The sequence below is a fragment of the Sabethes cyaneus genome, chromosome 2, assembly GCF_943734655.1.
Source record: "Sabethes cyaneus chromosome 2, idSabCyanKW18_F2, whole genome shotgun sequence".
Classification (NCBI taxonomy): domain Eukaryota; kingdom Metazoa; phylum Arthropoda; class Insecta; order Diptera; family Culicidae; genus Sabethes; species Sabethes cyaneus.
The window spans coordinates 79,838,347-79,850,183 of NC_071354.1; the positions used below are offsets into that span (position 1 = coordinate 79,838,347).

The 11,837-nt window shown below is 39.3% G+C and overlaps 2 protein-coding genes across 2 annotated transcripts; one reads left to right on the top strand and one right to left on the bottom strand.

The window, feature by feature from the left end:
- Window positions 1-2,354, top strand: LOC128735098 (7-methylguanosine phosphate-specific 5'-nucleotidase). Its single transcript, XM_053829586.1, has 4 exons — window positions 1-299; window positions 403-1,003; window positions 1,261-1,687; window positions 1,763-2,354. The coding sequence occupies exons 2-4, from the start codon at window positions 639-641 to the stop codon at window positions 1,877-1,879; spliced, it is 909 nt and encodes a 302-aa protein (XP_053685561.1). The 5' UTR covers window positions 1-299; window positions 403-638; the 3' UTR covers window positions 1,880-2,354.
- Window positions 2,355-4,389: 2,035 nt separating this feature from the next.
- On the bottom strand, window positions 4,390-5,829 carry LOC128737569 (zinc finger protein 62 homolog). Its single transcript, XM_053832241.1, has 2 exons — window positions 5,620-5,829; window positions 4,390-5,556 (listed from the first exon to the last, which is right to left on the bottom strand). Exons 1-2 carry the CDS (start codon window positions 5,827-5,829, stop codon window positions 4,414-4,416), a joined length of 1,353 nt encoding a protein of 450 aa, XP_053688216.1. The 3' UTR covers window positions 4,390-4,413.
- Window positions 5,830-11,837: the final 6,008 nt, after the last annotated feature.

Sequence of the window (11,837 nt, forward strand, 5' to 3'; positions counted from 1 at the left end):
TGCAGTCAAATTACTCGGATCAAAACTTCTTCTTTTAATAGTGCTCTCTGTATGACCTATTTTGTGTACTGAAAATAAAGCATAACTAAGAAATCTGCTACGTGTTATTGATCAGTGCGACGATTTTGTTATCAGTCTTTTGTCGTTGATAGTCAAGAGCCCACATAATTAATTCGCTTTCAAAAAAGGCTGTCACAGTATAACAATTGCCTCGAACGAATTGAATGTAGCATATATTAGTAACATCAGACAACTACAGTAGAGAATCTTTGAAGAAAAAACCACTTAGCTAGTGAGAGGTAAGCAGTTTTAAAACCCTGGATTGTTGATGTCAACATTAAGCATTCAGATCAGCTGTTTATCGAGTACTAGTAGGTATGAACGTTTCTGTTTCCTTTTCAGTCCACGACGCTGCTTTCTGTTTGTGTAGGCTAAGAATTTATAAATAAAACAAGTGCAAACTGATAAATTACTCGGGCGTTCTCAACGTCCTCCGATCTCTCGGCTAAACATTCTTCGAAAGAGAGCGAAAACAAAAAGGGGTTTGACAGAGCCATCACTGCATCACTGTATCATCGATTATCGCTTTAGTAGACAAAATTCGCTTCTGGCAGGTGTTTACTGCCGTCAGGAATATTATGGTTGGCCAGCAGAAATTTCGTCTTAGCGAAGTGTCCGTTTTAAATGCGGATCATGTTAAAATTCGCGATCCGGACAAGGTGGAAATGATGCTGAATGAATTGGTTGCCGGAGGTATCGAAAAACTGCAAGTTGTGACAGATTTTGATTACACAATTACTAAACAGCGGCTCACTAATGGTGAAAAGATTCTCACCAGCTTCGGAATGTTTAACGAGTGTAGATCGTTACCAACTAGTGTGCTGGAGGAATCGAAAAAGCTTTTTGAGAAGTACCGACCGATTGAGATCGATCCACACATGCCATTGGATGAAAAAATCGTTTATATGATTGAGTGGTGGAGCAAAACCGGCGATTTGCTGAAGTAAGTATCTCTTTGTTTTGCGACTCGATTGATATTCTGAAACAGTTGATTCATAGCAAACAAAAAACTGATCTCAAATAATTCATTGAACTTTTAGCCAAATGATTTGCGAAATTTTGAAATTTGCTATCCTCTTTCATTTACTTCAATAAAATTTTGAAAAACATTCTCACACTGTTTTGCAAAACTTACTTTTAAAAGTCTAATAAATATTTAACTGTTACTGCGATTTATGAGTATAAAACGCTTGTCCACAGGGGATTTCCTCTACCGCGGGAAGAGATCGCCGAGGTTGCTATGCGCTTCAAAGATGGCTTGCGAGACGGAACCCATCAGATGTTCAGGGACATGAACGAGCAACGGATACCGTGTTTGGTATTTTCTGCTGGTCTCGGTGATACTGTTATGTCCGTCCTCCGGCAAGCTAATGTGTTATACCCGAATGTAAAAGTGATTTCAAATTTTCTGCAGTATGGCGCCGATGGCAACTTGAACGGACTGCAGGAAAAAATGATTCATACGTTTAATAAGAATGAAACAGCTCTGAAAGGAACTGAGTATTATGAATTAGTGCACGATCGAGACCACGTTATTGTGATGGGTGACTCGATTGGAGACGCAGGGATGGCCGACGGCATTCCGACTTCATCACATGTACTGAAGATCGGCTTTCTGTTTGATCATGTAAGTATTCGATAAAACAGTAACATGATAGCATTATACTCAAAAACAAACATGAACATTTTTCCCTATTATTAGCCCGAGCAAAATCTACCACGATACATGGACACCTTCGACATCGTATTGATTGACGACCAAACTATGGACGTGCCACGAGCGATATTAGAGATGGTAAAAAATAAATCTCACCAGTAGTGGAGCGTTCACTATCCCATAAAACGCGTTAGTATGGTTTTGTGACTTCTCATTGGTGTGTTTATTCTTCCTCAATGTTTGTTGTTTAGTGAAATGTGAGAATACGTTCTTCGATGCCTCTTTAACAGTGCGAATGCCACTGTTTAAAACGATAGGCTCTTTAGCTTTAAAATTGCATGAACAAGAGCACAAGAGGACTTCAGTCCACGTAAATACTTAAATTGAATTACAAAACAAGTTATGATATTGGTGAATGACCCTTTGGGTTAAAACCACTCAAAAAAAAAAAAAAAAAAAGTTATGATATGCTGCCTATCGGTAGTACTTATAGCAATTTTAATTTTTACTTGCATAGGGAGCAACAGAAGGTAACGCGAAAGAAAAAGGACAAACATAATACCACCCAGATTGATTTTAGCACTTTTGCAGTAACATTTTATTTATCATTTCTATAACTTTTGAATAGTAGGTAAAGTTTATGTATTTATGTGACTAAATTTTTGGTTTGGACTTGATGTTCGATGACAGCCATATGTGCGTATATATATATATATTATTACTTTATCATGATCAGCTCAAGGATCTTTTCGGGTTAGACCTTCTCACGATCAATGAACTGTTTTTAGCACAATGCTTTTTCATTGGATACAATGCGAAATATAACAAAATTCTCTGGTCTTAATCATCTTTAGATTATTAAGTTAATTACAATTTACCTCCCTCGCCTCGATTTTCCCTGGGCATGGCATAACCTTGAGGATTGCTTAACTGCAACCAGGTCCCAGGGCTGGTCTGTATCTTTACACAAATGGAAGATGCACACTAGTGATGCCAAATGTGGTGAAGCCTACCAAAAGTATTTTTGAATCAATTTATTTGGCAGAACGTTCAAAATGGTAGCAAGACGTTCGAAGATTCGATTTACGAATCTTAATTTATATACATATACCTATTTTCTATTGATTCAGGGCTTTTGGTAAGGTTAATCACAAAGATATTACCTTTGACTTGGCTTGCTCGAATCGCGAATTTTAATCTATCCAGGGCAGTTGCCCAAGGGGTTTTCGTCTTTTTTTCTTTCAGTTTGTTTTCGCTGGAAGACCAAGTAAATGTCGACAAACTAACACGACCTGAACAAGAAAAGAATCTGGAACAACATGATAACAACAATAATATGGACCAATAACTGATTCAGGTGATGTGACGGGCTACAGAGAATCCAGGTAAAGCTAACAAAGAAAAAGGCAAGAGAAAGGTAAGCGAACCAGTGATATTCAAAATTTATAATGTTTTCTAATAGGTTTAAATATTACTAAGTTTATTATTATTTCTTCAGCGAAAAACATAACATGGTTGCATACTGAATGAAAACTTGCCTAGAAGCGGGTGTTAGATTGGTCGACAGTAACTCAAAAATTCATTAATACATTTGTCAATCAATTGAGTTTTCTTTTCAGTAGTTTTCAGAAGTATTAAGCGAACAAAGTTTAGATTCACGTCAACGCAATGCATATACTGCCATTATGCACATATCAAGTATGCACACTGTTGATGGAGATATGCGCATGATGTTAGTAAAACAATATTTTAGTGGGTGACATTCCCTCTAAAGACTCAAAAAGACAAGATTTAGAAATTCTAAAACCCTATAAAGTATCTTAAAATCGATAAAGCATTAGCAAATTCAAATTTGCTTCCCGACTTGTTTCTTAGTTAAGAAAGGAGAAACGTTCGACGCGACGTACCTACTCATCTGACTTTATCACTCGTCTTCAGACTCATATTCAGCCACCATGAACAACTACATCGCGCTACAGTCAATTTGTTTTATTTTGAAAACCTATCCAAAGACAGTACTGGCCAACCAGTGTTCAACCGGCCGACATAGGCTAGTCCGTCTGGAAGTACTGTTGCAAGATAGAAGCTAAAATTTATTATTCTTTTGGGTTGAGCCTTGAAAATCAAGCTGCCAAGCAGCTCCAACTCAACACCCCACAAAAAAAAAAAAAAAAAAAAAAAAAATTACAATTTACCTCCCTCGCCTCGATTTTACATTTTTGATTAATCCCATTCTGGTCAAAATTCCCACCTTGAATATCCTCAATACCATTCCAAATTACAGTTTGAAAAGAAAACGGATTTGGATCATAATCGGTTTGATTAGGAATGTACAATCTAGACCACTACGATAACAAAAAAACCTATTATGCAGCGACAAAGATAATCAATTTTTTAAAGTTTTAATTAAAATTTGACAGATCAAAAATTATTTTACCAAGGGAATTGGTTAAGACTGTGAATAGTTAAATTATTTCTAATATCCCACGATTCTACCTAGCTCCTCTGTAGAGTAGTTGTAGGAAATTACCAGTTAAAGGCAGAGATGTTGTACGGGCAATGGATTCAGTTTATGTAGTTTATGTTGCTCATTTGGGAACCATCATTCTTGGAAGTATTATTCCGCGTACGACACGTTCGGATAATAAATCTTTGATATTCATTTCGTGGACTATTTTATTATAAAAAAAACTCACCTACCGCACTGCTTTTGCCGTGGGATGTTCCAACCCATTATGCCGATCCAAGGACTTTTTGCATGCATATTCCACGGCCGGGCAATGTGTACACTTGAACAGTTTTACCTTCGCGTGCGTCCGATGATGTTGCTTCAGATGGCTGGATGTACGGAAACTTTTGAGACACAACGTGCACAGAAACGGTTTTTCTCCAGTATGAATTCGAAGGTGCTGTTTTAAAAGCTCTTTGAAGCGGAAATTCTTCCCGCAATCATCACAGCTAAATCTTTTCCCCTCGTGCATTGCCATGTGCTTACGAAGATAAACCCGTTGTTGAAAAGTCTGTGCGCAAATATCGCACTGATAAGATTCGTCTAGATGCAGCTTTCTGTGAATTCGTAAAACGTCTCTGCTGACAAATTCTTTCTCACAAATATCACACGGATACCGAATGTTCTCGTGCACTTGTCGTACATGATCGTTTAAACTGCGCTTAAATGAATAAGCCCTATCACATTCAGAACATTTGAACGGGCGTCCTCCAGGAACTGAATGCCGCATTAAATGATGTTTCAATTTGCTTTTGACGATTACGCCACATACTGGGCATTGATTAAAATCGCGTTTATGTCTGAGTAACTTACATGACCCATCATTAGCACGATTCAATGATACTTTTTGTTCTAAAATTTCCTCTGATTTTATCGTTAAAGGAAACACTTCATCGTTCTTTTCATTAGATAAAATGCCTGAGCGTGTGTCAAAAACAGATCCTCTGTCATCTAAATCCCAATCACTTTCTTCCTGTTCCTGAAGCTCATGCTGGATCTCGGATTCATCTCTCTTTTCAATGATGGTTACATTATCAACGACCGCATTTTCCGGTAAAGCTTGAAGGAACTCTATCTCGTAATTGCATTCTGTTTCGATCGCTATATCCTCACCACCACTTTCTTCAATTATTTTAACACGGCTGGCAAGAGTGTATTCAGCAGAAGCATTCTTATTAAACACGTTATCCGACTTTAGTTGCTCCCTAACTTTATGCAGCAGATTAGTCGTAATAGCATAGGTCTCTCGAAAACGATGCCAACGAACTAACGTATCCATACACTTCTCGCAGATATAATCTGGCAGGCCAAATTCTTCCGCCGGATCGTACTGAAATGAGCATCTACATGAAATTTCTTTACATACATATTATGTTTTATTCATGTTACGTACCGGAAAATAGTTTTCGTTAAACAATCTATTTATATTGCGCTCGGCGTTGAAGACATTGCTCCGCTTTACAGAGTCACCATCAGCTGTTTTCTCATTGGAAAATATGTCTATAAGATTTTCTGTACTCGCACAAACACGACATAATCGTTGGAAATTTTGGAGGACAAACTGGTATTTCTTCTGCAACACGTCGAAGCTTTTCGAGGTCATTTTATGCTATGCACCTTTTTTTCTGCAGCTTAATATTTCGTCGATTTTTATGTTGCGCTTGTGCGCTTTGTTTTCGTTGTTTTCGAAGCAAAAGAAACAAAATAAAAACATACACTACACTCTAAAAATCGATATGTCCTTTCTGCGTGAAAAAGACCATAAGTAAACTTTTTGTACTGAATAAGAGACAGGGTTACCGGTTACCAGGTGATCTTTTGAAAAGTCTTCACGAATCAAGAACAAATGTCTTCATTTATCTTCTTCCGGGTTTACAGAATTACCCTCCCATTCAAATTGCATGGTGAAGACCTGAGAGAGATTCGCGGATAGGAAAAAATCCAACGTCAAATGCAGCCAGTTTGAACTGTCAACTGCAGCCAGTCGTTATTATTCGTCAGAAATGGAAAAGTATTGGTAACCCATGCAAGTTTTCGGGGGTAGTTTTTAGGAAAACTTGACAAAAGTTGAAGTTCCGATTTATTGCATGTTTCATACAGTATTTTTGCAAAAGCTGATGTACCCATAGACCAACTAGCAGGAAAAAATGTCACTCCAAGACACGCACTTCCCAGGTAACCAATAAGCATTAGTGTAAGCAGTAAATCCTTAATTGAGCAAATAAATCAATCGTTTATTAGCATCCCTGGCGTTTTATACTGCAAGTTACTGTTTATCAGCCTTTTGACTGCATAACTGTTGTAAATTCGCATCCACAATTCTATTTAAATTCTTCTTGTCGGTAACTAGCTGCAAATAAGCATTGCCAGCACTATATGAGGGCTAGCAGTAAAGTAGCCGCATATTTTGCCAAAATAGCATTTAAGTAACATTTAAGGCAACTTAAATGCTTATTGGCTTGCATTTAAATTGCATTGCAAATGCTTATTGGTTACCTGGGTTATCACCCTTATCATCACGTCCAATGTAGAGTTCACGAATGCGCTTGAACAGTCAGCCAGAAAATGAATACAAACATAATAGAAAAGATAAAAACGGTCAGAGCTTGAAAAAATAAGACCGTCTTCGCGACTCTCTCTCAGGTGAAGACATGTCTTGAAGTGTAGATATTTCAAAATAAATCCTCAAAATGTCTTCAAAATGAAGACATGTCTTCACTTCTGGCATAGATGCCAGGTGTGAAATCATTTTTTGTGCAAGCATAGATTTGGGACCCTGTGTTTTTCTCCGAATATTTTACCTTATTCAATCTAATCTATTGTATAATATAAATAAATAATGAAATACTTCATAATTCAGAAACATTAGTCGATCTAGAACACACAAGAACAGAAGTAAATGATGGGTTCTACGATGGGTCCCATATTTATGAATGCACGAATGTCTTCACATCTGGTATCTCTGATACTGAAGATCCCTGTTGTCTGAAAACTGTACTACAACCACTGACGAACTGATATGACACATAGAAGAAAATTCTTCAAAAACCATCGTCCTACACATTTTGCTAGCACACTAGCGCCCTCTGTTATGCATGTTGCGGAGTAGCTTGCATTTGCAGGGTTTTATACTGTAGGTTTTTCACATTTGCAGGGTTTTATACTGTAGGTTTCTTACATTTGTATTGTTTTATACTGGAAACACTGACGAACTGACGTGACACAAGCAACACATTTTTGACCGACACATAACCGTCGCTTCAAATAGCAAGCGATCGCTTACGTCAAAAATTCAAACTGACAACTCGCTAGATGACTTTTTTTCTGTCAATAGTGTCAGCTGATTCGGCCGCTGTCTCGCAAGATGGTGATTCGGGTGATTTATGTTATTACTAGCCTTACAAGCAGAAAGTATGTCCATCACCGACGAGCATTTACTAAATTATCAGTAGCAACAGCAAAAGTGTAACGAGCACCCTCAGCCCCAGCAACATAATCCCTGCTTCAACAACAAATGCACACGAGCAACAGAGTCAGTACGGAGATCAATCTACATCACCTCCAGTAGCAGCAGCAGCTGCTGCTGCTTCGTTATCAAATCAATGGCACTTATGGACATCAGCTGCTAATAATTGGGGATCTGGGCGAAATTCAAAGAGTGCAATATCTGAAACCAGCATCCGAAGTGCAAAAAATCAACTGGAGCTTGGGATTGTTTCTCCGATTTACTTTTCTCCACTCTGATGAAAATTTTGCTTGTTTACATGCAGGCCGCTTTTGTTGATTTACGTAACCAATAAAGTAAAAAAAAAGGTGCGGTGAGCAAATATATTGCTAGACATTGCGTTTGTATAAATGACCATTAACATCTCGTTGTAACCACGAAAAATGAAATTTTCTGATAAACACTAGTTTATCATTATTATCCCAGTATTATCCCAATTATATTACGCTTGTGATGATGTGTGAAGTGCTACTAATATTTTTTATCATTCGGGTTCATTTCAAACAATTAAGTTTTTTCACCTTTCTTCAGCCTTATTGATAATAAGGGGCGATCCGTTGTACAGATGGCGTTACTGTTTTAACGTATTTTAATTTGAAATTTTGGTCAAAAGTTTCTATGGAAAATGTATGGGATGGCATGTCGGTTCGTCGGTGCTGGAAACTCGAAGCAACACTCGAGCGCCGCAGTGTGGCCATGGTGCGAAACATGCTTTTTTGAAAAATAAGTGGTTTTTGAATGGACGATGGAATTAACGCGAGTGTCTTGTCTGTTTGTCTGTGCTACAACCTTAGTCCTCAAGGCCCGCCCAGAATTGGCACAGTGTTACAAGTACTTAAGAGCCTTAAGATAGCTCCAGTATTTGCTTCAGCTTCACAATAACCTGCACAACCAGAAAGCGCATCATAATCAAAATCTGGAATGCCCATCATACAGATATTTTCTAAAGAATCCTGAATCCTGCAGTTCTATACTTTTTAGCTGGAAGTGTTTCAATTCTCGCGTCACTTTTGATTTCGTCCAATGTAACAATTCCACCATATTGAGAAAAACGAGATCGAAGTTCTTCGAATTGAACTTTAAATTGTTTCAAAATGAAATAATTTTCAGTCATTCACTCAACGTGGTTGATGAATAATAACATTCAATATTTAACGGAGATTTTAAAAATCTAATTAAAACTAAGCAGTTTTGGTTTATTATGGAAAAAGTTACATTGGACTGTTTACCATCTCATGCTGTACTTTGGACGGTTTTATTTTTCCAGGCTATTGCACATAAATTAAGCGAGATCACCGTAAAATTCGTTCGTTGCCGTGCTACGCTATTTTCGAGGTTATTTTTCAATATTAGACCGCTTGTTTCACTTAAAATGCATAAATAATGCGAAAAAAAACTTTCACTTGCTAAACGTCCAATGTACAGATTGGGTTTGTTTTGATTTTTTTTGCACTTTGGACATCAGATGAGGACGACCGTAGTAACAGTCAGTCATTCGTAATTCGAATGTGCACATTGGACATTTTGATAATGCTAATTTTTTCACCTCAAAATAATTCTATTTGGGCAGGTGTTTTTGTATAACATAGAGTTTAAAAAGAGCAATAATTTGTTGTGATAAACCGGATTTGTTTACATTTGTTACATTGGACTAAATGAAAAGTGACGCGAGAATTCGAATGTGCACATTGGACATTTTGATAATGCTAATTTTTTCACCTCAAAATAATTCTATTTGGGCAGGTGTTTTTGTATAACATAGAGTTTAAAAAGAGCAATAATTTGTTGTGATAAACCGGATTTGTTTACATTTGTTACATTGGACTAAATGAAAAGTGACGCGAGAATTCCTTACCTAGAGCATTGAAGTCGGAGTAAAATGCAAAAAAAATATAAGCAAGCCGGTTGGTTGAAAATGGTTCATACAAACGCTGATTTGTCGATACTTAATTTAGAACCGCCATCTGTCCATCGTAACATCAACCTAAGTAACACTTTGCACATCTTTCCATACTACGTACCATCCCATCAGTTACTAGAACACACGAAACAAGTCACTATGAGAGCCCCTGTTGTCTCCTACCCAGCCGGAATCTCAAGACAAATCGCCACAGCCCTACTGTATCCTGCTATCAATGTCGTCCTGGTCTTGTGGTCGGAGTGGTGGCAGGAGTTTCAACCTGTAACTCCGGGCAAGTACGCCTGAATATCCCGGATCGTCCTGCCCTGAAATGATTTTTCCCCGCAGAGGTATGTTAACGAATTCGCTAGAGTCCAGTAATCCAAAGTTCATTAGTCAGCTGTCGGATTTTAACCGGGCCTTACGTAACAACACCCCAGTTGGCTCTGATCTAGCCGTGACTCTCAGAACGAATCACTACAGCCGTACTGTATCGCCGAAGAGAGGCGAAAGCCGGCATTAAGCGAGTGCCAGATCGGCTAAGACAGCTGCCCGTCAATGATGTGCCGAACTGGAGAGGGCTGTTAAACGTGCTCGTAGGCGGGACCTGGAAGAGAGCCTGGACCAACTCCCTAGCCGAGCAAGGAGTACCTGGTGCCGCCAATGGTGATATACTGATATCCGTTTGTTGTACGATATTTCTCGCCGCCTTAGTGGTGTCAGGATGAGTACAAAGATGCCGCTAAAGGACAGAGCTGGTCAGCTACTGACTGACCGTTCAGCACAGCTTAAGCGATGGACTGACATTGGCGTAGCTAGAGGGGGTGCCTGGGGTACCAGGCCCCCTCCAGAATTCTGTAGGCCCACTCCAGAATTCTGCAGGCCCCCTCCAGAAATGTTGCTCATTGGAATTGGAAATCGGGAAAAAACTCAGTGTATATGTTCCCGCTGTGTAGAAATTTTCTTTTTCACTAGGCATCGCAAAAGCGTAGTTGTCGTCGTCGTCAGTAGCTTAGTAACCACCCCGGCTCATGCTGTTTCAAGCGTTCGTCTCCATTCAACTACATCTTGGGCCACTCATCGCAAATTTCCCAGTCACAGAGGTCGCAAACCACTTTCGACCTGGTCGAGCCATCTTGCACGTTGAGCCTCCCTGTTCCTGATGCTGGTGCAGATATTAAAGAGAACTGTTTTCGTCACACTGTAGCTTACTGACTTTCGCCAGATGATGATGGCAATCTCTCCAAACAGTGCTTCTAGTTCATCGCCATTAACAGTTACCGTCCGCGAGAGGCACGCGTTTGTTTCCTTTGAGTATTTGGTCTTGGCCGCATTTATGTTTAGAACACTCGAGCTAGATTGCGATTTCGTCGGATCACCCCTTCAAGTGCGATGTTGAATAGCATGCAAAATAAGCCGTCACCTTGTCCCAACTTTCGCCGCGTCTCAAAGTAACTCGAAAGTATTCACGAGATGCACACGAAACATAACACTCTCTCCAATGTAGCTCTGCTCAAATGCGTCAGGTTACTCGGAAAACCGTGTTCGTGCATTATCTGCCATAGCTGGTCTCGATCGACTGTATCGTATGTTGCTTTCAAATCAATAACGATGTGATGCGCAGACAGGTTGTACTCCCTATATTCCTGGTAATTGTGCGGACCCTCATCAAACCCGCCTGGTATTTCCCTACAAAACCTTGTCCTATCGGTGACAGCCAGAGTAACAAGATCATAATCAAAGATTTTTTGGAAGGCACCCCCTAGGCCCCCTCCAGGGAAATTTTCTAGCTACGCCAATGTGGACTGAACATTTTGAACAACTCATTCGAGTTTCAAATATCAGAGATCAACAAAACCAGCAGCTTATGATGCCTACAGTTCGTGAATTAATCGCGTCATCTCGGAGGCGCCATCGCTGGATGAAATTGTAGCAACCATCAAGAGTATGAAATCCAATAGAGCTCCAGGGATAGACTGTATTCCAGCCGAAATGGTCAAAACTGACCCATGTTTGTCAGCTCAGATAATGCATCAGCTCTTCAGCAATATATGGGAAACCGCAACTTTTCCGGTGGGCTGGATACAGGAGGTGGATACAGGTAATGTGGTAACTGGCGTGGCATCACGCTGCTCTATTTTACTTTAAAAGTACTCTGTTAGGTAATCCTCAACCGAATCCAGGAGAAGATCGACGCTACTCTCCG